At 38.1% G+C, this 27,438-nt stretch overlaps 1 protein-coding gene across 1 annotated transcript in view; it reads right to left on the minus strand.

The window, feature by feature from the left end:
- Positions 1 to 2,228: 2,228 nt before the first annotated feature.
- LRIG3 (leucine rich repeats and immunoglobulin like domains 3) overlaps positions 2,229 to 27,438 on the minus strand; it is a 43,806-nt gene continuing 18,596 nt past the window's right edge. The window contains exons 4-19 of the mRNA XM_055712632.1: positions 23,380 to 23,514; positions 22,594 to 22,737; positions 20,201 to 20,344; positions 19,736 to 19,879; positions 19,179 to 19,322; positions 17,717 to 17,797; positions 16,980 to 17,051; positions 16,535 to 16,606; positions 13,766 to 13,929; positions 10,017 to 10,337; positions 9,191 to 9,472; positions 8,144 to 8,596; positions 7,773 to 7,931; positions 6,530 to 6,673; positions 6,166 to 6,441; positions 2,229 to 3,068 (exon numbers count right to left, since the gene is read on the minus strand). Of these exons, the coding sequence (XP_055568607.1) occupies positions 2,824 to 3,068; positions 6,166 to 6,441; positions 6,530 to 6,673; positions 7,773 to 7,931; positions 8,144 to 8,596; positions 9,191 to 9,472; positions 10,017 to 10,337; positions 13,766 to 13,929; positions 16,535 to 16,606; positions 16,980 to 17,051; positions 17,717 to 17,797; positions 19,179 to 19,322; positions 19,736 to 19,879; positions 20,201 to 20,344; positions 22,594 to 22,737; positions 23,380 to 23,514 (2,980 nt within the window). The 3' untranslated portion in view covers positions 2,229 to 2,823. The remainder of the gene's footprint in view (positions 3,069 to 6,165; positions 6,442 to 6,529; positions 6,674 to 7,772; positions 7,932 to 8,143; positions 8,597 to 9,190; positions 9,473 to 10,016; positions 10,338 to 13,765; positions 13,930 to 16,534; positions 16,607 to 16,979; positions 17,052 to 17,716; positions 17,798 to 19,178; positions 19,323 to 19,735; positions 19,880 to 20,200; positions 20,345 to 22,593; positions 22,738 to 23,379; positions 23,515 to 27,438) is intronic.

Below are 27,438 nucleotides of genomic sequence, written 5' to 3' on the forward strand. Positions count from 1 at the left end.
ACAAGATTCCAGTTGCCGCTGGTCATAAAACTGCAAAATGTCTGTTCTGTCATTCAGCAACACTTGTTTCTCATCCTAAGACTCTGGAGATGCAGGGTAAGCTTTACTCGGTGTTGGCCACAATTCCTCCCCCCAATCACATCAACTTATGATTTAGCTTTCAGCTGTGTAAATATCAAACTACCAGCTCCCTAACATCTGGATCTTCAGAGGGGGAAAGGAAAGGAGAACAACAACAACAACAAAAAAAAAACCAAAAAAAAAACAAACAAAAAAAGAGAATGAAGTCAAGAGAACTTGCAAGCCTTTAAAACAGATGTTTCGTTACATCAGTGGTCTTAAAAAGAACTATTAAGATATTGCAAGTATCTTGCAACTTACAGATTGCCACTGTATTTAAGCACAATCAACTTACTAAACATGAAAACACACTGGCAGAAAAGAGGGCTCGGGAGCATTCATTTCCATTTCTGGATATTTAAGTCATCAAATAAAATTTTAAGTCATTTGTACTTTTAGGATGCTAAATGAAACTTGATGAAAAGCAGTTAAAATTCAGTCATTGACCCTGAACATTTATTTGAGTACAGAGATCCACATCCTTGGGTGATTAGGATCTTTATGCTTTCCAACAGTGAGTCAAAAAAAGTACTTAAGGGAGAAGATGAAAAAAGAATAAAAATTACACTGTCACTGTTCCCAACCCTCCCCCACTACAGAAAATAAATTAAAATCCTGTTTTTCATGATGAACCTTTAACACGGAGTCTTAAGAATAAACATTAATTCTGGAATGAAACAAGTACTTACTGTTTTTAACTCTCTCTGTTTTTTTAGATATGTCAAAAAGCAATGTCTGTTTATAAACACAAGCTATCATGGCCCCCAGCTCTACTCCACCTAAAAAAAACCTAGGGTCACTGGAAGAGGGAGAGAAAAAGGAGTTACTGAGTGAAAAAAAATTAACATTTCTTGCCTTGTTGACTTAGAGCTTTGTGCTTAACTCAGGAAAAATTAATCTCTTTCAAAATGCACTTAATTATAATCAAATACCCATATCAATGTCTGTCACCACATTAGCACATCTGGCAGCAATGAAGACAAATTAACAATAAGAGTCAGAAAATCTGGCAATATGATCAACTAAAGCACGCAAAATCCATTCTCTACACTGAGACCACCAGTGACTAAGGATGGATTAACTTCCTGTCTCTCATACTGGTGCCTAAATTAAAGGGAAATTGCATCGCAATCTGGGTACCAGGTTTCTGGCTACAAATAACAAAAAGCCCTTAGCTCAGCTACAACAGGCAGCAAAACCTTTGCTCTAGCATAAGCTGTGATGTCTGTGATGGCCTACTCTAACAGCTGCTTTTAATTTAGTTTAAAAGAAGTGATTTGGCAACTATGTAAAGTTGCACCTTCAAAGTAGGCAGTTTAAAAAGCCACTGTCCTGTAACATTAACCATTTTGGAGTCTCACTGTTTTAATGCAGCAGTGACGAGATCCACAGCTTTTTAAAATAGTAGGCATCTGTACACAGAAAAACAAACCAGAGTGTTTTTCCTTAGTTTTAATTACTATTTTATAGTAAGCAATCCTCTTTCTCTGACTTCATCTAGTTAAAGGCACTGGGTTCATTACTGCAAATTTAATCCAGCAAGAATTTACAATTGCTCGACTTGACTGAGCAACTGAAAAAAGCACAGATCTCATCTCTGACCAGAAAAGGGCAGCTGAGTAAGGAACAGAAGCATGAGTTAAACCAAAGAAAACATTATCTTCTACTTGGATTACCTTCTCATGTTGGGCATAGAAGTGGTTGCAGAAGCAAAAAAGAGGGAGAAATGGTATGGGAAAGCAAAGACTTGGGCATGTACTGCACACTTGGCAAGCACTTAACACTAAGCCTAAGACACTTAGAAAAGAATGATGCTACCAGGCAGACAAACAGTGTCTCTTTTCTTTTATGAAATAGCATTATATGGATCCGTGCATATCCTCCGCCAGAGGCAGACAAGGTATTTGCACACAGGCATGGGCAAGCTGTTGGTACTAGCCCTGTGCACATGAAAACTGAAAACGTGTGCACACACATCTGATAGCGGGAGTTCACAAAGTGGATGATTTGCACACTTATTTTGCCACAAATAGCTTCAACCCACCTTACCAGTAGTTGTGGCAGGACCACACCCACTCTTAGAAGGTGAACATATTTAACACAGTAAATCTAAAGACACATGTTTTAGTCAAATAAAGGTGCAAACACGCAACAGAAAGCACCTACGTATACAACACTATATACAAACATAATTCATTCATGCTTTTCATTCTTCATATACTAATGTGGGTCGAAGACCACATGGCAGCATATTTTATTAAAAGTAATGTGCAAATAAGATGCATGACACCTGCAAACAGCATGGAGTTTCCATTTGTAAAAAAGTATAAGTAACAGTACAAAATTAGAATGCTTACTACTCATTTCAATAAAATGAAGTCTGACATAGAAATACATATGTTGTATTATTTACACCATTAATTTACAAACGATATTATTTGCATAAAACAAAGCTATAAAATAATTAGAAATATAGTACTCCCATAAGGAATGTTTTCCCTGTATAAAAATGTAGAGCATTTTGGCAATTATGCTTTATGTGAATAAAAACGTATTTATTTGTTCTGAATTCATAGTATCACGTGGTTTCTTTCTTCCCTTCTTCCTTTGTGTATTCTCTTTTTAAATAAAATTCCACACTGAGGTAGTAGTATGTCAAAGTATTTCTTTGGTTCCAGAAATCAATGGCAGGTCCAAAAGGAGCTATGTATCCAAATCACAGGATTGGAAAGTAGAAGTCCTAAAGTTTTCAAAGGACTGTTTGTAAGTATAAATGCTATTTTCTCCTCTAGAAACTGTCCTTTCCTTTCCATCTTCATCTGCCTCTGCATCAAAGTCCAGTGAGGCATGAGGATTATTACGGGAGGTTTTTGGTTGGCAATTTGCTGGCTGTCTACAACTTGAAAGAGAGTCCAGTTGAGGCCTCCATAAAGGCTTTCCAAATGTTCCTGAAAGACAGCAAATGAGTAAGTACAGAAATAGTGATGCTAACAGTTTTGTGTCTCACTAAGGGCTGCATGTTAGAACGCAAGCCAAGGATCGACCCAAGCAAAAGTTCACCAAAGTGAGATTTTACTTCACTGTTATTTTACCCCTTAAAAGAAAACATCCATGTGATCACAAGCATAAGGCAAGATTCTGCCACCTGAGAGATTAGAAACATTTCCAAAGTAAATGTATAGCCACACACAACTTCATTACTCCTGTTTCCATGACTACTTTCATGCCCATTTTTCTTGAGGGAGGGAGGTGAGGGTGGAGGTGGGTACACAGACCAACCTGCGAACATATCACAAGACACTTTCTAATGCAAAAGTCACAAGTCTCCCTGTTTAGTTCTCCAGTGAATGAATGACACATGAAATCTGCCACGCAGTTCAGCAAAAATTACAAACCTCCAAAAAAACACCACCAACAAAAAAAACCCCAACAAAACAAAGCAACAAATGACAAAAACCTAACATGTATAGAGTTATACAACACCCTCCTACTGTGCAATCTGAATGCTAAAACAATCTTTTTCTGGCTAGCATCTCCCATTAATAACAAAGGTCCCGCCAACAAAATTCTCCATTCACACCTCTTCATCGCTTTGTCTGCAAATGGCTAGAAGAGATGTAGCCCAAAGAGAATCTGGCATTCAGTTGAATCTTTACTCATAAGTATCTGGATTCACTAGCCAAAAAATAGTGTGTCTGTCACTCTTCACCATTGGGAAGGTGTTAGCATCAACACCTCTTGAAGAAGGGCCCTCTCTTTTTTCACTGGATACAGCATCAAAAGTTATTGTGCCTGTAAACGACACTCAAAAGACTTATTTTCAGAGGACAATGTGCAACCGGTGGATTTTGAAGAACTCAGTTTTTATTAATTATTTTAAACTACAATCATTAATAAATTTTGCACCCAAAAAACCATCCTTTCAGTTTTGCTTAGTTGATAGAAGCAAAGGTTTCAAGTACAACTGTAATCTAAGATGTTACTAAAATCAGATTTGGACAAGGTCCATATTTGCACCTATGATCTGCAGAGCAATGTAGCTCCTAATACAACATGAAAAGGTGTTCCTCACAGCACCAAAGCTACAACTTAATCCTGTCCTAAAAAAAAAAAAATAAAATAAATCCAAGCTGTGAACTTTCTGGCTCATGCATCAACAGTGATGTTAATGCCAGCTGTCTTCTTCACTGTGATTGTCGAGGCAAAAGGGGGGGCTGAATTTTAAGACAATGATGCTGAAGAAGCCAACCCACAACTAACAAAAAGAGATCTATCACAACTTCTTCCACAGCCACCACCTCCAAGATCTAACCATAGGCTGTCTGACTGAAGAGTACTAATGATTATGAAGCATCCAAGGCAATGACATTGCAACTTGGGTGAGGTAGTAGCTCTGAGACCTGACAAAAGAAAGTAGCTCTGCATAGATTTTTAGGGCAGAAGTGGGAATATGAGCCCTTGAGGCTGCATTAACTCCTGGATATACCCACATACAGTACAATTAATTTCTGCAGGAGACACATGGTAAAGCCCTGTGTGCACAGTCCCACCACAGCAATAGTGGCAGGCAGCCAGGAGGCCATGTGTAGTCCTAGGGCCTCTGCCAGATGTCATGGCATCTGCAATGTTTTACAGTCCAAACATCTGGCTTTCGAAGGGGGGAAAACTTCAGAGCTTGTACCTCCTTCCCCACCCCCTGAGAACAAAGAGCCCAGTGATGCACATTCCAGGTCCCCTTGCAGAGCCAGAAGACTGACGCCTTGATCAACCATGCTGATACCAGCCCAGAGACAATCCACGGTACCAGGGCTGCACCTGGTGCTCAGATAACACAGGGATGAAAACAGTATGTGGGTTTATACATGTTTTTAACCAACGAACCAAACCAATACCCAAAATGTAGGGAGCTTCAAAGGTAAAGCAACAGTCTTCTCATTCCCCTCACCTCTACCTGCAATCTGGATTAGAATTTTAAACCCTGAATTAAGCTTCAGGAGCTCCTGTCATACACACCACGAGAAAAGAAGACAAAGGAGGGGTAATGAGGGCATTTTCCCACAGTACCTTACTCTGGAGGGTAAATAGTTCTGGCTCACTGTATTATACAATATATCCTCACACAATGGAGTTCAAGTCTCTCCAGCTGCCCTGAGCCCTCCTGGGGCTTTTGCCTGTCAGGCAAAACTTCTGGTATGCCTGAAGTTTGTTAAGGTGTGTTTGAGTATCCTAACATCAATGGAAATCTGCCAGCTATACTAAGACAAGATAAGAATCACTCCACTGATGACACTGTTATGTTAAGTGTAACCTATCAAGATACCCTGGTAATCTAAATATGCTCATTAAGCAGTTTTACTGTAATCACTTTTCTGTTCCTGAACTTCAAACATTTGGCATGTTGTATTTAACGGTCCTTAAAAGTCAGGTTTCCTGAGAAGCACAACATGGCTCAGTGTCACATCCAGAGGTGAACCACCTCACTGGACTACCACATGTGACCTGTCACAGCTGAACAACTGATGTGTCAGTTCTGCTTCTGACCAAGCCCCAAGCTGCCCCCTTCGCAACACAGGATAGGGTCCATCTCCTGGCTAACTCCTGGTAGGACCCAGCAGGCATCCTGAGTACTGGAGCATCCAACTGTCCTCATGCACAGCAGTGGTGAGAGTGAGCCTAAATGCAATATTGTAAGTTACTCAGGCAGGAAGAAAACAAAAAGACAAGAATACATGCAAAACGTCAAGAACAACTCTCAAACTGCCTTTTCTCAATTACTTCCTGTCTCTCTTCTCCTCCTTTCTAAAGTATTTATATTATATCTTAATAAATTCACAGACACCCACAAAAATAAGCTCACGAAAAATGGCACAAAATTAGTTTTTTCACAATGCCAGCTATATGAACATTTAAACACTACTACAGAATTACCTACTGTAAGAGTGGGAAAGAAGCAGCTCAGAAATCAGTTTTGCTTAGTGTTGGAAGTAGGAAACTACACAGCAAGGATATCAGCAGGTTGAATAAAAAACAATAGCTAGAACATACCCATGAAAGTGCTGTTACTGATAACAGATGAACGTTCCAAACTTCTGTTTAAATCAAATGTGTCTGAATGCAGACTTTTGCTTTTTAGTCCAGTTCCTTCATTTTGAGTATAAACGGAGTTAATAAATTTGCTACTTGTAGCCTGCATCCCAATAACGCCAACACACTGGTCAAATGGATCTTCCAGTGGAGGTGAGTACTGATAGCATTCCTTTTTCTTTAAATAGCCAGACTCATAAGGGTCCAGGCATGCTGTTCTTTGGTCAGGGCTGCAACCTAAAAAAATGAAAAATTGTTTTTATATAGATTCATCATAGAATAAGATCAAATTATGACTAAAACTTTTTTCCCCTCCCCAGCTTACTTGCACTGTATGCTTCAAAGGCTTCAGAGCCATATGTGTTTCCTTTCAAATACAAAGTCCCTGAAGTCCCCAGATAGTGGCATAGGAATGGATCTGCAACACCTTCAAGGTCTGCTTCACTGCCATTATCTAGATGGCAAATGCCTTAAAAATAAAATTGACATGTCAGCATACGGTCTTTTCTTAAGTTTCAGCTTATGGTTTCTTAACTAAGTTTTATTCTTTTAAGAACCCCATCAGTTCAACCACATTTCACAGTGTATTTAGAGCTTAAGTTTAACCTAATCTTTTGATGAGAATTCTAATTCTAGCAAGTGTTCAATTAATTAGTTTGACAGAGAATATGTCACACTGCTTCATTACACAGTCCCTGGATAACAGAACAAACCAAATTACAGGGATCAGAACCAGGGATTTCCTTCCTGTACTGGAAGCCAGGCTTATGCTCCATCACACAGCCACCTTTTGGAGCAGAGTGCTAACAAGAAAATCCCAGGTGGAAGAATCTGAGAGCCACTGGGTGCTCAAACACTGACTTTCAGCTCAGTGGTTCCTGAAAGCTGTGGACATGGTCTGCGGTTTTTACTCCACAAACAGGCTGCTCCTCTCACTACCCTACAACTGCAGAATTTTCTCACCACTACTCCATTCCCCCCCTGCCTCAAACCCTGACTGTACCCCTTGACCCCAACCCCTTCCCAGTAAGTTGCCTTTTCCTCCCTAACCCAGATTATGTTCTGCATTCTCAGGGGCCAGACGTATAAATATTAAGTACTGCAGCTTTTAAGTTGCAATCACCTTAAATCCTTTATTGACTCGGACACTAATGACTTTTCTAACAGGAAAGTTTAACCAGTTTTATTATACTAAAGTTACACTGGTATTACCACCTATGCCTACACTCCATTAAAAGCATTCTTTTCAAGCTGTAACAGAGGAAAGCATGCTGTTGTAACTCCTTTCGGACACTCTTATTTTGGAAAAGCGATCATCAGTTTAATTTTACCCTTGAGACTATAGAGAAAAACTTCATGATTAAAGCAAAGCCGTAGCATCATTTGGATGAACAGAACCAAGTTACTTATTACCTCATCGAAGCAATACCCAAGCAATACATTTCATATGCTCTCTTAAACTTTGTTGAAGACATTTCTTTAATGTTATTTCTCTTAGCTTGAAAGACAATAGCCAAACGGCAGCAACTCAAGCAACATGGAAAATCTGCTTACTATTTTACACCTACCATTACTGTCCCTCTGCTGCAAGAAATACCCTCCCACAGAAGATGTGAGGAACTGATGATGACTGCCATTTTCAGATGAACCATATCCATCCTGCCTTTCAGCCAGTGTTCCCTGGGATGACAGGTAGCTTGGAATGTCAGCAGGCAAGTTTGTTTCATCTGTGGAGAAGCAAAACACACACAAAAGCCATCAACGCACTTCAGAGTTTGTAGAAGTATTTTTAAACTTGTCAGCAAAGCGCTGAAGGTAACAAGTAATTCACCCTTCTGACTCTGAGTCAAAGCACACAAATGTTCCTACAATAAAGTCATTGCAAAGCAACCACAAACATTTTTTTTTGCTTTCCAAGGCAAACCTTCAGTTTACACACCTGTATTTGTGATGCTGCAATCTTCATTTCTCCTTCTGGTGTGGTAGATGATGACCACCCACACCAAGGAAGTGCCCACCACACAGCAAACCACAGCTATGATCACAATGCCAACTGTAGCCCATCCATCATCATCAAGTGATGGGGCAATGTTTTGAGGAGAATCACAGGTGGGAGTAGGAATTACATTAAGACGGATGTTGCCCCGTTCTGTTCCAAGAGTATTAGACATTTCACAAGTGTATTTCCCAGCATCTTCCACATCTGTGTCCACAATAATTAGTAACTGATTGCCTGCAGCAAAGAAATGTCTTTCCGTTACCACAAGAGGGCTGTCATCCTTAGTCCAATTCAGTCGGGGTGGAGGGCTACCACCAGCAATACACTGCAAAACTGCAGTTTCACCTTTTGTTACAGTTCGATCCAGCAAAGGCCGCAAAAATGATGGTGTTTCTGAAAAGAAAGCATAAGCCATTATACTCTAAATGACCTTGCAAGAATGGGAACATGTCCCTTCACAGCTCAAGAGGAAAAGCTAAATTAAATGCATCAGTAAGGCCTAATAAAGCTTACTCTCATTCTCAGAAAAAACACACTCAAGGAATTTGATCTTAGAGCCTACAGTTTGTCAATTGAACAGACCTAGACACTCAACTACCTTAGAAAGTAAAAAGGCCAAACATACATGCTCAAGATTGCAGAGAAGTAGCTCAAAAATGGCTAATAAAACATCAGGAAATGACAAGTTAAACAAAATCTCCTGTCTCTTAACAAAAATAGAAGCCCCCTTCCCTCCCTCCCCACGTATCAGACATAGTGTATGCACTGAGAAACATAACAAACTTTTATTATTTTGCGTAATAGTGGTTGTGTGCTGAAGTACGTATTTCTATCTATGTGTAAACAGAAATTATTTCAGAATATTTTTGTTCCTATACAACACTTTCACAGCTTTGCTACTTTTAATCAGCTTATGAATTTGAAAGGGCTCAGCAATAGTTTTGTTCTTCAAGGAGATTACACCATCAAGGATTGCCAATGTCTTACCTAGTACGGTTAACGTTGCATTAGCTGAAATGCTTCCAGCAGTGTTTTGAGCTGTACAGCTATAAACTCCTGTGTCCTCAATCTTTACATCAACAATAAAGAATACATCATCTTCAGGCATGACATGCATGCGCCTCTTGCGCGCTGCAGGAAAATCTGTTCCACCATCTTTCTGCCAAGCAATCTGCGGGACAGGATGCCCAACTGCAGCACATTCCAAACGTGCCATTGCCCCAGCACGAATGGTTAAGTCCATAGGGATCTTTGTAAATGAAGGCAGCACTAAAGAAAAGTTAGTGATACCAAAATGAATAAATGAAACATAACATTTCGGGTTTTGCACAGCATTTTCTTAACTCTTAATTCTTGGGCCTAAAAGTGCTGGAGAAGCTTACAACCTAAATTTATCAGTAGCCACCAAAGAGAAAGGGAGAGATCTATGAAGTATGTGAGACCATCTTGATCAAAATCTCATTTCTACTAACAGCCTCCTACATGACCTTTCCATAGTACCTTGGAACAGAGTATACACTTACCTCCTGTGGAGAAAAGACAAATGTTTTTCCATCTTATTACACAGATTTTGTCAGATTTACTACGAATTGTGGTTTACTATTTGTTTTTTCCTATACTATGGTTCAGCACAATGAGGCCAGAGGTAAAACTGAACGGTGATCTTAGAAGTGGATATATTTTTAGAATTAATCTCAGCTTATTTAAGGCATCTTCTAAAGTCACATATAATGAGAAAGGAAAAAACTATGTTCACATATCTTGATTAAAATCATTCTACTTCAAGTCCCCAAGCAAGAAGTAGCATACTTACTGTTTACTGTAAGTTTGGCTTTGACAGAGTAGGATGAACCAAAATGATTTGAAATAACACACTGGTATTTCCCTTCATTACTGAATTCAACATTGCGCAGTCGAAGGATGGTGGTGTACTCCATCACTTCACCACCCTGGGCCCGGAGGTGTGCATAATTCTCCATTTCAGCATCTTGCAGTAATTCATTGTCTTTCTTCCATGCAAAAGTCATTGGAGAATCGCTGCTGCTGGCTGCCGAACATACAAAACTCAAATTGGAGCCTTTGATTGCTGACTGGGTTTCTGGCTGGACAGTGATCTGTGGTTTAGGAAAATCATCTGTGCAGAAGGATGAAGGGAGAAAAAGTAACACAGAGGAAGAAGAAAAAAAATACTATACGTGAGGCCTGAGGACTCTTATAGAAATAGTTTGTAAGCCTTGTTTTATCGGTTTGAGAGAAGAGTCAGATAGGTATTTATAAAATGGATATACAATGCTTTCATTTTCAATTTTGTTAGCCTTAGGGCATTTAAAGATACCATATTTAGGAGTTTATTGTGCCAAGTCATCTCTTATTGAAGAGAAAGTACATCTAAAAGCAGACTGTGCGTACAGTTTGCTCAACAGCAGCACTAAGGAGGAGACAACTACCCCCTGACATTTGTAAGAACTATTCTGAATGTCAGTCATGAAACTTACCCCTCATCTTTACAACACCTCAGGCTACTGTTGAGTTTTCCTTTATTGAAACCATAGTTCTTCTGCCATCAGAAACTGCAAGTTAATGTCGAGGGTTCTCCTCAAACCCACAAAAAACCATCAAGTCCAAAAGTCACTGTTCCAGTGATTTGTGGCTGCTTGGTCCACCTTACAAACACAGCAGTGCTGAAGTTCCCTTAAGCAGGGCAGCACACAAGAACTTCAGGAGATTAGTTTCTGGAGGTCCCTTTGAAGGTGACTTTCCAATAGTAAAGTGCCATTTTGTGAGTTTACAGAATTACTTGCCTTCTGAACTATTTATTCTTTCAATTGCATATACACTGCATGTACAAAAGGAGCAAGCAACTAAATGTCTGGTCTTCGGTAAGCAAAAGCCTTAGTGTATTCCTAACTTTCAAGATATTTCCTACCTCCTGACAAAGACACAGGCCCAAATTTCACAAGGACTTCAGAAAAAGCCCTGGGCCCCAAATACTCCTTACCGCAGACCCTGCCTGCACTGCAGAAAGTCAGGTTTTACCTAGCCCCTTTACCTTCTTACGTCTTTATTTGTTTGGGAACAACATACCAGGGTCAACGCATTATTTCCTTGAAGAACCTGTACACTGTGTGCTACAAAAGAAAATGAGATGGGCTGATAGCCTTAACATGAGCTGCCTGCAGAACACTTGCAAGGCTGGAGCTGCACTCCAGTGACAGGAAAATGTGGATCCCCTGACCTGGGACCCTAAGTATGGGCCTTAAGAATCTCCCAGGCCACTTGGTTTTCCTCCGTGATAAACTATACCATTTGCAAATGGAGTTGCTAGTTATCCCTGTGCAAAGTCAGTGAAAGTAAGTAAAACATTTAAATATTTACAATTGGCCTTGTGAAAGGACAGAACATACTTCATTCTGGTTTAGTTGTACTATCAATGGAGTAATAAAATATCTTCAAATCTTAATTATTTTCGCAGGAAGGGGGGATGAAAAGGTCACTCAAATAAGCAGATACTACTGACTACAGAAGAACACTCTAGGATGAGACTGGCAATGTGGTTTTTCAGAACAGAATCAATTGACAGTGTATATGAATATATGTATCACAGAAATGCACACACATACTTCTCATTTTATAGAAGCTAGTTGACTACTACATATAGAAGCTACCTGACTACTATATAAAGAGAAAACAAGTTATTCATCACTTAAATGGTACTTTCTTAGCATTGCTATGTTATCTTGAAGCAATTAATATAGGTCAAAAAAGCATCTATTCTGTTTTTCTTCCAGTTACCTTTAGAACACAAATGTCTCATGATTTGTTTCAGCTTGAAAGACATGATCTTAGGAAGCACAAATTATGCAGATTTTCTATTTTTTAGTTTCACAGATATGGAACCCTTGCCTAACACACGCTTTCCTTTAACAAATTTAGGGTGACTCCCTCCCATCTCCTAACTGTTGTCAAAAATATAACTTGGCTTGATTGGGACAATTTATAAACTCATATACATTCTATGTTAATAGATTATTAATAGATTGTTTGTTTTAATTTCAGACAGGACTTAACATGCTCCTCTTGAAAGTTTTGTAAAAGCAAGTGAGGCCACTGGAAACTTCTAAGACAAGGGATGTACACCCAAACGTCTAGTGATGGCACGCTTTCAAGATTTAACAAACAGTGAAACACTCATTAAGAAATTCCAGTTACTTCTGCATGACAATTACATATTAAATGTAAGAACCTACTCTTAGTACATCCTTTTTTGCTAATATATCTTAAAAGGTTTGAGATTAATTCATTTAAAATGGCATTCAGCAGCTCAAAGAAAGATCATGATTCCTTGTGGTTTCTCATAAATAAGGATGTATACTTCATATAGACTCCACTAGCTATTGAGTAATCTGTAATTTCCTGCACTATGTCAACTTCTCCTTTCCAGCAGCAGCTAGATTATGCACCACCCACTCATTATTCAGCATTAACATATTAAACATTTGACTGCTAATAAGGGAAAAAACATTTTTGTACACTATTTTATATTCTGTGCCTGCTTTCCCACTGAAAAAAGGGTATGAGTGGCAATAGTAAAAATTAAGCAGTCATATTTGCTATGAGAGGAAACAAGACAAACATGGTTACTGTTTTGTCACTGAAGACTATAAAGTTTTAATTTTCTTTAGTAAGAAAAATGAAACTTATACAACAGTAATACAAGAAATGCAGTTAGCTTTTAATTTCCTGATACTTTCAAAGTTCCCACTTAATGTATCAGAGTACTCAAACACACATCTTTACTCTTCCCTTTGCATTACATAGAAAACTTAAGAAATAGGTGATAACCAATGTTACTAAACACACAAAGAAATTTCATTTTAAAGGCAGATGCTATCACCTCAAATTCTCAAGTCTTAAAGTAAAACTATTTTACTAGCATTTACTCTCTGGCATACTGAAATACAAAATATAAGCAACGAAACTGTGGTAATCTGATGTTTTAAAACACAGTTTACATACAGGCAATAACTTACATGGTCCAAATAATTTTTGAAGCAGACAACAAGCACACACAAAAAAGATCAGAGCTGAGGCCAGTATGGCTACTTTACCTTCAGATTTTCTCAGCTATGGAATAACCCCGAGACTGATGAAGTATGAAAATAATTTACAAATAATCAAACCAAAAAAATTGCATCTTGAGTTTGCCAAAATATGTCTCACTTAAAAATGAAAGTTATCTAAACAATATCCATCTTCTAAATCTAGAGACGTATACATTTACCACCAGAAACTATTGAGCTTTCCCTTGCATGCTATGCTATGCACTATGTAAGCAAGCTGTACATGCAATAAGAGTTACAAAACCACCACTCCCCATCTTGTGCAAAGCCACAAGCTTTGAGCATCAACATCACAGTCTGGGAACTGAGAAGGAAATGTTAGCAAACATTAAATCCTCTGCATTTTATTTCAGAAATTAAAACATATCAAAGACACCACAATAAAAATAAATGCATTTGGCAAAATTTGTCCTATGGAATGAGAAATAGAGGCTATACTCACCACAGACAAACCCATCCAGGCTGACAGCAAAAATATTTCTCCCTTTTAGCAGCTGAGGATGGGCACAACTGGCATTTACAAAGCTCTGAAAGTTGTTCTCTGACATCCACTGTGGTAGCCATTTCAACTGGCAGTCACACAAGAGACTTGACGTGTTTAGGTGCCTAAGAAAAAGCACAGTTACATTCAAAGCCTGCTTGCTTGTTTTGTCTGTTTGTAATACAGATCTATATGAGCACATCAGTAACAAAACTAAATTTTTAGCCTAAACACATATATCACAAGAGAATTACAGCAGTATTATTTAGCTCAGATGTGGTGACACCATTGTCATGACTCCTACATTCCACGAAGCAGACATGGTATTCTGAACTCCCAGCTTCTGCTACAAATGTAAGGCCAGGCAGTCAGGCTTGTTTGTAGCATCTTGGGTACAAGACTACACTCAGCAACAGGACACACATAATGGGCATGTAGGAGAACAGTCCAGAAGGGAGGTGCCCTGGAAGCTAATGCTGAGACAATTTCATTCCTTCATTTCCGTTTTAGTCAGAATTTATCTTGGGCAAAATATTTTAAAAGGGGAGTAGGGAAACGAGGAATACTTAAGTGTTGAAATCTAACAAATGCATCAGATTACCTAAACTATGTGAATAGCTACATTCACAGAGGGGAAAAGAAATAAGAAAGCAAAGGGATATTCTGTGAAGTATCTAGAACCAGGAGTTGAAGTAAGAGAGTTCTCAGTTTTACCTGAAAAATCAGAATCACCCTAGAAAAAAACACATTAAAAAACACAGTAACAAAATTCCATTTCTTCATCTTACCTGTTTTTGGAGGAGAGGCAAAAATAATTTATGGATCAAGGGAGAGATACAGCTTTGAAGATAAATGAAGACATACCAATTCTTGATTTTTTTCTTGAAGTAAAGGAAGAGCGTCTCTGTGCCATTTCCACACTAACACTGCATGGATAAAACCTAGGATGCCAGCTCACCAGTTCATATTGAGATGAAACAGGTCATCATTCACTGCAGTTCTAGGGGCATTCTTGTTATTTTTAGGAGGCAGAGAAACCACAGCGTTTTTTGCTACCCTGATGCAGTGGCTCTCTCTCTGTCATATTATTTTCAGGTTTACTCTCTCAGGGCCTCAGAATAAAATTACCATATAGGAATTTATACTTAATAATCTTTCTTCTGGGACAGTACTTTCTACCATCTGCCTATCTCTTCTCAGACATAACGGATGTCTACCAGGTGTTTCAAGAAAAGTACAGAAAAAAAAAACCACAACAACAACTCTTGAATACTTATTTCACTGAAGTGTTCATAGTCTGGTATCTTACAGCATCTTACACCTCCTGGAGCAGTGTTACCCTGTCATTCCATCACATTTGATCACTCTTCAAGTCATCTATATCAATCCCTGTTTGTCGTCACTGTGCTCCCACCACTTCTCTTGTGCCAAATCTAGCAATTGCCTTGCAGCTGGCTGGCTGAGTTACCCTGCAGCTGGCTGAGTGAGTTCAGCAAACTAATCAAGCAATACAACCAGATCCAACTCAAGGAAGAAGAAAGGCAGAAAACAACTCACTATGGTAGAAGCATGGCTGCTGCTTTCTAGAGCAGCTGCAGCTACACTAGGATATGGGTAACATCAAACTGAACTTAAATTAATCAAATATTGTCTGGATACAAGAAAGAAATATTTCACAATGTGAACAGTCATATACCCGCAACTTCCCAAGGCATGTGATGGAGTCTCCAGCAACGAAGGTTTTCAAGACACACCTGGACAGGGTGCTAGATAATCTCATCTAGGCTCCCTTTTCCACAGAAGCTGGACCAGATGACTTTTTGAGGTCCCTTCCAAACTGGTCTGTTTTATGATTCTATGAAATACGCAAGGCTCCTTGTTAGTTTATCTATGGCACCCAACATGGACTAATATGTTAAGATGAAGTAGAGCACCAGCTACTAGGGTGATACTTGACAGGAGTCTGGAGAACACAAATTAAAAACTTCAGACAAGCTTCAGGCAGTTTCTACTTATAATGAGAGCGGCATCTTTTTGCTGTTCTTTAGCTTGTTGACAGATTATCCACAAAGCAGCTGAGAACAACAGAAGTGACTAGAGAAGGCTGATATGAATAGAGGAGTTGTAAGATATATGCTAAAGAATTAGCTGTGCTCAAATCACAGAGAACAGTGACAATGTTTTTCTGCATTTATCCACAGAAAAAGAGGGCAAGAGGACAAAAAAAAACCCCCAAAAACTCACTAGAAGAATACACTCTTCCCAGTGACCGCTTCATGACTTCTCTGAAGATCTGCCCCTTTGCGACTACAGGACAGAAAGACCCAATTACAAGCGATGACAACCAGGTCTTTACAAAAGAATTACACACTGTATTTCACTGGTCCGGTAAGCTTTAGCTCAGTGATAGCACTGCTGATCTTATAGCACATTACATCAAAGTCTCCCTTATCTAATACCTATTGGAGATCAGCCAATTTAAAATAAGGACTCCAGACACCAAATGTAGCAGAAAATTAATGCCTCCTATCCTACAGTCTCTCACTTAAATACAGTCATCACATAAAAACCAAAACCCCCCAAAACACTCACATACCCTTAAGTGACTTCAGAGAGGTTACAGGGGGAGTTTATTATGGCATCAGGCAATATCTTACATGGCTTTCATTTACATATTTAAATGGATATACGTATATTTAATAGAGGTGGTGTGTTTAGACAGAAACTTACAATTCTTTGAGTTTCTTCATTTGTGAAAATGCATTTCCTTGAACTGACATAATTGCATTGTTACTTAGATCTCTAGGAAAAAAGAAAAATAACATTAGAGGAATAACATTAGAGGACTAAAGAGTAATTTATTAAACCGAATGCATTTAAGACTCAAGGAATAGTTTGCTACCTTAGTGATATACAAAGGATCCCCTAGCTCAAAAACTAAAGAGACGGGATTAAAGAGTTTTATAGCACGCTTAATACGTAACACTTTGTGCATTAATTCCAAAATTCATATTCAACATAACTCCAAAATAGAAGAACCTTCTCAAGATCACAGTAGTAAACAGGGTAAGTGTATTTTATTCAAAATCGTAAGTAAAGCTTGGTAGTCCTACTTTCAATTCATTTACTATCAAAAACTATTTTGTTGGGTTAAATGTTAATTTCTGCTACTTACAGGTGTTCAAGTGCATCCAAACCAGAAAATGCCTTCTTTGTAATGGATCTAATCCTGTTTCCCTGGAGTATTCTGAAAAATGTAAGTACATGTTGCAAAAAGAGATGCAATAAAATAGAAGCATTTTTGAGCTGAACAATTGCATTTTTGGCATTAATTTCTAAACTGTGACTAATATTCACCACTCGACCTTCCCCAATGCAGCAAAATGTCTCACCTCTAGAAGATACTAATTTATTCCCCTTGAGTAAACACCTAGATTTTACAATTATTTTAGAAGATGTTTAATGCTTACAGTTCAGTGATATGGACTACTCTAAATGTACACACATAAGCATCTTTTTATTTCATAGATGCCCATTTGAAAATTTCAGTGCAATGAAGCCACTTCCACTGAATGCTGCATTCCTTTACCAGACAACCTCTGTCACTATGCCTTTGTCATATAACGCACTTATCGCTTCCTATTATGGGAAACCCTCATTCTTTGAGAAATGTTTTCATAATTAGTAGTAATATTTAAAATATTTCAGATTAGTTTGACTTGAACAATCTGGAATTTCTTTTATAGGAAAAGAACATTTTATAGAGAACAAAGTGGTAAGGGATTAAAAATAATTATCTCAGCTATGGAAAATACATTATCATTAAGTGTTAGGCTTGTCCCTTGAAACACACATAATCTAAGCTATTTTTTTTAAGGAATTATGAGCTACAAATATTGTAGCAATACTCACAGCCTCCTAAGTTTATCTAGGCCAGAGAAGGCGCCATTCATATCTTCAATAGTCCATGATATTTCATTGTTTTTCAGATCCCTGTTTAAGTGGGGAGGAGAAATCAAACCACAAGAGCAATTAAAAAGAACAAGGTACATAGTTCTTCAAGAATATGTATTATGTATAACAATTTCTGAAATAGCTTTCTGGTAGGTTGTTTTTTGTTTGTTTGGGGGGTGTGGGTTGGTGGGTTTGTTTGTTTTAAGAGAAGCTCTTCCTGATTAGCTATTTAATTTCAACTTTTACTGAGAGACTTCGAGGACTATTAGTACTTTTTCCACTGATAATTAAAGAGATTACAAACCTAACAATTTTATGAATTGTTAAAAAAAACAACACACATTCCTCTACAAAGGTATTCAGATACAGGATTATCTTAAGAGAAGGAGTATTATAGGAAGGGAAGGGATCAACGTTTGTCCCTTCGAAATAAAACATACTCATGCATTTGTTAAGTTCATAATATTAGCTAACACACAGAGAACACACAGAGATTTATTAATAAAGTGAATCATTTTTACATCCTACAACATCCACAACACTAGCTTAATTATCTGTAAAGCATTAAAGAGATGAGAGATTTGTGAAAAGAATGGTGTTTCAGCAAAGAATCAACAGGGCTAGAGGAGAGAAAAAAAAATCTAGGAGGAAAAGTCTAACAATTCCTAGACACTTCACAAGTCTCTGACTTCCTCTCTTTACGATCTATATCCCTCTGTATACTTTAGAAACATAGCATACATCCCTTTGAATTGTTTCTTTCCTAGATGCCCAAAGTGTGAGGATGTGAGCAAACCCCTAAAAGTAAAGTATTAGCACCCTTTTCAAAGCGTAGAGGGAAAGGCAACGATTCCATTCATCTGGCTAACAGATGAGTCAACAGTATGCAATTGGAAAACTTTAATGAGGTGGAATATATTTAGATTAATTTACTTCTTTCTTCCTCTTCCTTTACGAAATGTTATTTCAAAAAATGCTCAAATGCTTAAAGCAATTGCCCAGTCACAACAAGCATCAACATCCATAGTAATACAGAGCTTTGAGTGTCATCTTCTTATTTTTACCGTTAAGGGAAAATGTTGATTCAGTTAAGATACAACTATGATCCAGATCCCTAAAGCTCTGGGTAGCAGTGCTGCTTGCTGCCTTTGAATGGAGACGTGCCTTTCCCATAATAATGCTACAGAAAGTTCATATCATAATTATCACCAGCCATTGTGCCCAGCCTTAACAAAAGAGGAAGTCCTCCCCCTCCCAACTATTCTGAAACAAATATCCTACTGTAAGAAAAACATGTGCTGATCTGGGATAGTTAATAAAAGGTCCTTGCATATTTCATATGGGAGAAAAGAAAGTATCTATAAACACTGAGGGTTTTTCTTAAGGCTTTCGACCTTAAAAATTGAGTCTGTCAACCTACAAGGTCTGTAGACTGGAAAGTCCCCGGAAGGCACAATCAGCAATGTAATTTACTTTGTTGTTTCCAATGTACAGTCCAACCAGCACGCTTAAACCAACGAAGCTTGAATCATCTAATCTTGTTAAGCGATTGAACGTTAAATCTCTGCAAATTCAAGGAAAAAACATATTTTAATGTATGCTGCAGTGCTTATTACTCAGTTCAACCCAGGAGAATTTTCAAGAGTAAAGGTAGGACAAAGTTTTTTCCTTTACAGCTATCACAAAGCCTTTCTGACCACACAGCTTGTGTACTGTTTCAAACAATTCACAAATTATTGCAGATTAACTTCTTTCATTTGAAAATGACTGTTACAGTTTTGGTTCAAATGCCACAGTGAAATGAAGCAGTCACGGTTGGCTTCAACTTCTTTCAACAAAATATAACTGTCTCACAAACAAAAAAGTTGCTGTCACCTTGGAAACTTTGTTATGAAAAATTCACAGATCAGTGGTAAGAAGCTCATGCTTTGGCATGTACCTGGCTTTCAAAACTGCAATAGAATAAAAGCTACTCACAGCTCACTGAGTTTTTGGCAAAATTCCCAGGCATCAGGACTGATCCTGCTGATGGCATTTTGGCCGAGATGGAGTTGCTGCAGCATCAGCAAGCCATAAAGCCAGCCTTTGGTTACCTCTGTTAAGTTATTATGGTCCAGCTGCCTACAAACACACACAAACATATACAAACAGATAAAAGACATAAGCTTCAGAAACTGTGACATGCACACTTTGCCAAGGGTCCACATCTGACCTCATGGTACTGGCTATATAGTTGCAGCCTTAGTTTACATCTACTTGTATGCATGCATTCAGATTGTGCTATTCTACACATTCACCAATGACTGCTTGTTGCTTTTCAAGCCACACTAGAACAATTTAATTCAAAAACATCTTTACATTTTATCCAGCAATTCCATTTATTTTGTTCACTTCTACGAAGACGTTATCAGCAGAATCTATCAGCAAGAAGTTTATACTTACAAGACTTCCATGTTGGTCAATCCCCAGAAAGCACCATCCATGAGCCTAGTAACCCCATTTCTCTGCAGTTTTAATGATTTCAAAGCTGGAAGTCCTTGGAAAGTAAGCCCATCTATTTTTTTAATTTTGTTGCGATTCAGCTCCCTGCATCAATAAAATTTACAGTTAAAGCACAGTAAAGTTCACTGCATGCAAACAACCTTTCTTCCCTCTCTGGAAACAAACCTTATTTAAATGCTTTTCTTGCACATAAACCAAGAGAATCAAGATGTAATAAAACCCAAACATTTTACTGTAGTACATTATGTTTAACCATGCTAATACTGTTCTGCCTTTCTGATAGTGAGGACAAGTACTTGGTAGTTCCTTGATATTCAGATTTAAAGAATGTCATGGTTAATCCTGTTTGCTAACTCAAAAGTAAAAGCAAGTTCCTAGTGTTTATCCAGCAGCAGAGCCATTAAGGTTAGCTTGCAATTACAATCAATAATCTTCAGAAAGAAAAAGTTAAAATTTTTAGTTGTGGTAACTAGGCAAAATTAAATATCCTGCGTGATATTTCTTTTTTAAATCTGGAGCCAAGCATACGTTACACATTCCTCCCTCATTCTCCACAACTAGTTATGAATAGTTTCCTCCCTCCTTCTAAAGCAGTCTTAGCACTCACCCTTCTGCCACTACACACACCCCTTATAGATCAGAAGCTGTGACCTGTGTGTATACTGGAAGGGAGTTACAAGGCGTAACTAGCTGGAGGGCAAGCTGCACTGACAGTAGTATTCAGTATTTTCTATTTTCCTGCTCTCCACAACAATTTCTTGGCTTTGGTCTGTTTTAACTCCAAACCCTGCACCAACTCCAAGGAGCTTTCTGACTTTGAGCTATGTGAAAAGGGAAGTCTAGCTTCACACCGGTATAAAGAACTGAATTTTAAACTACCTAACAGTTGCCAAATTAACAGGTTATTTATTAGCAACAACTGATACATAGTACAAAGGGACAGGACTAGACAACAGCAAGAAAATAAGAAGAGGTCCTCATACAGTAAGTAACCATCTGCCCCTTCAAGAACGTATTACACCTATCAACCTGCATCCTACCAAACCAAAAAGAATCCTCTCCTTCCAAAACTTTCTTCCCCTGGGGAAGTAAAGGCCTAAATAATTCTCTCCCTGTAGTTATACCACAATTATTTTTCAGTCTCAGTCTTGTAAGAATTCAGCTCTTCTCTCTAGCAGCCTGATACAAACCCTACCTGATAACAGACACTCAACAGAGAACCCTACTTCTCTTCCCATGTTTAAATGCACATAAGCAGTTAAAGAACATTCAGAAAGAACAGCCTTCAGTTCTTCCCCACTCCTCCTCTGAATACTTCTTTCAGGTGATAACATAAATTTTTGTCCTTCATTGAAGATTAGCTACCTAACATAACTAGGTCAGCTTACTGATTAAATTGTGAACCAGCAGAACTTTTTTAGGCAAGAATACCACCAACTTCCAAAATTTGAGCTGAATCTCAATATCAGAAAGTCTACTAAGATCGTTAAAAAATCCTGAGCTTTGCAAGACTGTTCTCATACTCTTTTACCAAGGCTTCAGTTAACCTCAACCTCTTCTTGCATTTGTATACAGAAAAGGCACAGTCACTGTTTCCAGATGTGTCAAACATCCTAATGCTTCACTGTTCTTACGACCTTTCCCTTTCACGGTTAACATAAGCGAGTTCGTACTTTTTAACTCTTGACAATCTAACATGGAAAATAATTATTCAGGATTTGACAATGTGCAGTCCTAGCCCATCCTCTCACCAACTTCCTGCACTCTTAAGTTGGGGTTTTGCGAGGGGGTTTTGGTTATTTTTTTTAAAAAGGGGGGATATTTCCCCAGCCTCTTCCATATTAAATAACTTTACCTATTATTTATTTGGTAAAACATTTGTAGGCAGCATTGTATCAGTGAAGCTGATGGAAGTCTATTTAATCAAACATATTGCTTATTGTCATACCTTGTGAAATCAAATAAATTCCCTTCATTTCACCATGAAAACACAAAATAAATAAAGGACCACTGTAGTGAAGTATGTAAGTTTACTTCACTTAGTATTTTTTCCAACACTTTCTTACAGGAATACTGCTCGTACCTCTCTCTCCAGCCTTTTTTTTTTTTTTTTTTAATAGGCAAACATGATTTTAAACACAAAGACTATTCACATCTCACCAATATATAACACTAGTTTTGTTCAGTACAAAGCTGCAGTTAGTAAGGTTTGTAGTAATAGGTTTTCTGTGTCTGTCTCACTCTGCCTCTGGTTAAATTAAAGGCTAAAGTTCAAGCACTGCCAGTGCTCTGGAAAACCTGAAAACAATTAGTCAATTGTAGGTTGCACTTACAGGTGCTGCAGATGGGAGAGTTTAAACATCTTTTGAGGGATTGCTGAAATTTTGTTCCTGTTCAGTTTCAATACTTGAAGTGTGGTAGACAAATTGTCAAAGGTACCAGGCTCCATGGAGGTTATTCGGTTACTGTTAATGTACCTGTTGAAACAATGTCTAGAAGGTTAAATTTACAGTTACTTAATAAATTCTTAATACCAAGTAGTGAAACACAAAGCTTTTGCACTGCCTGCTCCTTGATAAATGGAATTTCATTTATCTTAGTAATTAGAGCTCTTGACAGCTCAGCCTATGGTCAAATAGTATTTCACCACCAACATTTTGCTCTACTCTGCAAGAGTGTACCACTGGCAAAAGATAGCATGCTGCAACGCCATTACTTGATTCTCACTCAGTATAGCTCGGACATTGTAGTATTACTGAATAAGGATTAAGGCAGACTCAAAAAAGTCCACAAAACTCCATTGCAACTCAAGATTAGCCCAACCACTGAGAACTTCAGTTCATTTTGCTACATAATCATTTCTCTTGAGACACATCATTCTGTTTCATCTCAAGATGACGAACTTCAATTTTTAGGAATTAAAACATCTCATTACAGCAACTCATGTATTCAAAAAGTTAGTTTATGTTAAGTGCGACAGGTGAAAAGTAGGAATACATATTTAAGGCATGTCTGAAAGAAGGTTTAGTACCTTAACAAACCACTGCCAACCTAAGTTTTCCAACAAGTTTTTTAAAAGCAACTTGAAAGAAAAAAAAGTAAGACTAAGTTTTGCTTACAGATACTTAAGCTGTAATGATGGAAATGATGATATTTTCAGCTCTGATATGTTGTTGTTGCTTAAATCCAAAGTTTCTAGATTCTGAAACGGCTTCAGATGTTCAGACAAAATATTGGCAATCTTGTTACAGGTCCTGAAATTTAAGAACAATAGTCTAACGGCTGTCATTTCCAGAGCAAACACTTGTTCACTACATATGACTGACAAAAGTTAGTTCTTAATTCCCCCACTTGAAAATAAGTTTTGGTCAAAGAAAACCAATAAAGCATTCTTTAAACATAACATTCATTTCTAGCCATCCCAAATCACAAACTGGAATGCTCTAAATAGATGTGTTCATCAACATTTCTGAAAACATATTCCCAGCAAACAAGATGAAAAATATTGTGTTGTAATCCTATTACTGTAAGTCACGGCTTTTAAAACAAGATGTAAAACTATCATCATCTATTTCTGAACAGTAGAAATATCCATTACTTGCACTCAATGTATGTCACAGTGAGATTAGAGTTGTTTTCTATTTTAATCAAATTAACATCATAGTAACTAGACATAGTGTTTTGGGTTTTTGAAAACTCATACGGCATGAAAATCAGACTGAATTCCCAGAAATCAGAGCCAGATTAGACAAGATAGGTGACAATGCACCCCCTCAGAAAGATGTTCTATAATTTTGCAATTAGACCTAAGATTTCATCCTATACATTTTTTTAGTAAGTTAGGGAAGAGTAGAATTTCTGCTTCTTACAGAGGTTCTGGACTTCATGTCTGGTCAAACTTTAGCTGAGCATCACACCCAATTCCACAACAAAAGCTCTGCAACTGTTAAAGACATGGGTATCCTAGTCTACTATAAGGAACACCCCTTCTTTCACTTTCAATGAAGTGTACTTTTTCCAGTAATCTTATTTCATGTTCATACCCAGCAACCTACCAGGTTTTCCATCCCAGCTGCATAATTTAGAGAATCATTCACACACATCAGCAACATTAATTGGGTTATTTGTTTGGGGCTAACAGTACATAGGGGAAAACAGATCACAACCAATTAAACAAATGTAGCCCAAATTGATCCTTATTACCTTTGGATGTTCAAGTCAGTTCTAGCTGTGGTACATTCTGTACCTAGTATGATGAATGATCAAAATTTAAGACTTCTCCCTAGCTTCTAGAGATTTCAGGCAAAGATAATTTCAGTAAAATTATCAAGAAGAATATTGATTCTGGAAGGTGTTTGCCTTTATCAGAAGTATTTGCTCTGGATCAAATAGTAAGCCACACATTTAGGATAGCATGGACAACCCTCACATTTTCAAGGCGTGGGAGGGGATTACTGCTCAAGACAAAAAAGTCCTGACTCAAAAACTGAACCATAAGTTAAATTAATGGGCCTTCTGACCACATATGGGAATGGGTAAGTGATCTTGCAGCCCCTCCAATACTCTGCTTGTATCGTGTTTCATTCCTCAGGCTGTCTGGTAGAGGTACACTGCATTTTTTTAACTCTTAGCTGAAAGTATTTATAATAAATGGAAACAAATTACTTTAATAAAAAACAACAACAAACACCACCACCACATCTCAGTTCCATTGGCCAAATAAGACTGTGAGTTAGATAACAGGTCATAGAGCCTTGCCTTTATGCATTAGTTTGTTTATAAGGTAATTACTAACAAGGTATTAAAACTGCCAATTACTTGAGTGACGAATAAAATTTTCCTTGCAGTAAAAGTGTGCTCCAGCAGAAGCCAGCAATTTCCTGAACTGCACGCCTCCGAAATTGCAGTGTGAAAGTGTTCAGTTATACAGACGGCTTGCACAGTGCTGTCTTTGTGTCAGCACTGCTCCATAAAACAGAAATTCCTCACAACTGGCAGGATAATAGCCCCTGTATTACAAAGTTTAGCTGGACCTAATGGAACTGAATAAAACTCTTCTACAGCCTTCAGATTAGCACTTGAACTATCTGGCAAATTACCTGACACAGACCATGTTACAACAAAACCAACCAAACAAAAAAACCAGCTTGTTTGTTTCAGGGAACGTTTCTCTTTTTTGGAGATGGTAAGGCTATACTGTGGGGAGAAAGCAACTTCTTTTATTCACTGAAACAAACAGAGCTACATATGAAAGTCCTAGTCCACCTCACAATTAAAATCAAACTAGCCCTCCCTGCACCTTCCTGCTTACTCATATTTGTAGAAGCTACAAAAATGCGAAATACCTGAATGGTTCACTTCTTATTGCTCCATTCCTAGTCCAATTTTCTCTTCAAAAATAATTTAAGTGCCATAGTTCACACCTGGCAGGAGAATATCCAGCGCTGAACATATCCTAACAGTTCTACTTTAACACCCAAATTTAGTTAAAATGAGAAACTTCAGTTCCAATTTTTCTTCGCAATCATTGCTTAAGTAAATGTATCAGTTAAAAGCAATGTATCAGTTTCCTCAGAACTGCCAAATTACCTTCAAAATTGGTAAGAAAGGACGTGTTTGAAGATTCAAGCCTACCTGTCAAGGCAGAGCCAAACAGTACCCTCTGTGTTGTGTTGGCACAAGGATACACAAGTTTGTTCATGGGGGTGGGACACGACACGGCAACAAAACGAAACAAACTCAACCCAAAACCCAACTTTCCAGAAAAGTACTGCTATTACTGTGCTCAGAGAAAAGGAGCTGCACATGCACACACCGCCTTGCTTTCATTTCACAGACCCTCATGGGGAGATCAGAGCAACAGAGATCCCCTGCAACAAGAGAACCAGCACATCCAAGTTCTTACAGAAGGAGACCTGCAGCAACTTGATCACAATTTATTCACAGCAACATGCTGCAGCTTCCTTACATCTTCTGTTACAGCTGAAGCAGCAGGAGCACCGAGGAATGCAGATAAAACCATCAAAAATACCTGCATGAATGTGAACATGCTTTTTGCAATTTGAGTGCCTACACCCTGACTTGCAGCAAAAAAACCCCAACCAAACCCTCAAACACCAACCCAAAAGCACATGCAGATTGATTTAATTATTTTTACGTAAGCCTGTGTGAACACCCGGTTAAGACAGAGTATCAGTTTGGGTATGAGAAACATTAGCTTTCCCCTCTCAGCATTCATTACTTTAACCATACCACTAGGCCAAAATATCTACAACAGCCCTATCAATCATGGTCTCAAGATTCATCCTATATAAACAACAGCTACAACATATCTGAAATATTGACTTGCACTTTCCCTGCCTCTCGGAAAATATAAATCAGGACAGCAACTTCCATATCCACTTTGTTAGGGATCTAGTTAACACCATTTAAACATAATAGTTATTACATGCTGAAAAAAAATCAAAAAAGATCTGAAGATCTGAAACAGTATGATTAGGTATCTCTTGACAAAGATGGACAATATGTAAGGTTTTCTACCTAAGAGAAATACCTATGCAAGCTTCGTTGCTCTGATCCTATAACACGGAAACCCCAACTCAGAAACAGATTAAGACCAAAAGTCCTAGCTTTTATTTCTATTCAAAATCTCAGCACAAAAAATACCCTTGCAATTCTTTCTCCAGCATAACTCTTTCTTCCAGGTAGACATTAGTCTGCTGTGTTTTGAGAACCTCTTAAGTTTTATCTTACACCATGATCCTGACAAGGAAAACGTGTAGAAGCCCGGAGGCAGAGCAACCTGGTAAAAAAGTTGTCTAGAATGACAGTTTTGGAGAGCTGCATCTGTGTACCCTGTTCTCCAAAGATGTTGGAGGCAAAATAATTGTTTTAACACCAGTGTGATTCTGGGCTAATATGGTATCTCCTGTCCCTCAACTAAGGCCTGAGAGGCAGGTTATATTGAATTTGCCCCACAAACAGGCAAATAAAATCATAGTAGGGTCTCTTGCTAAAGACCAACAGGATACCTAAAGAGAAAAAACACTCTGCTAGGGCTAGATATATCTTTCTGAGCTGTGCTAAAACCAAGACACTGGGATTCATAGATGTTTAGTTTAACCATCTTGTGTCTACATGGCTTCCAGATTAGAGCTGGCTTAGAGGCAGCCATATCA

The sequence above is a fragment of the Falco cherrug genome, chromosome 5, assembly GCF_023634085.1.
Source record: "Falco cherrug isolate bFalChe1 chromosome 5, bFalChe1.pri, whole genome shotgun sequence".
Taxonomy (NCBI): domain Eukaryota; kingdom Metazoa; phylum Chordata; class Aves; order Falconiformes; family Falconidae; genus Falco; species Falco cherrug.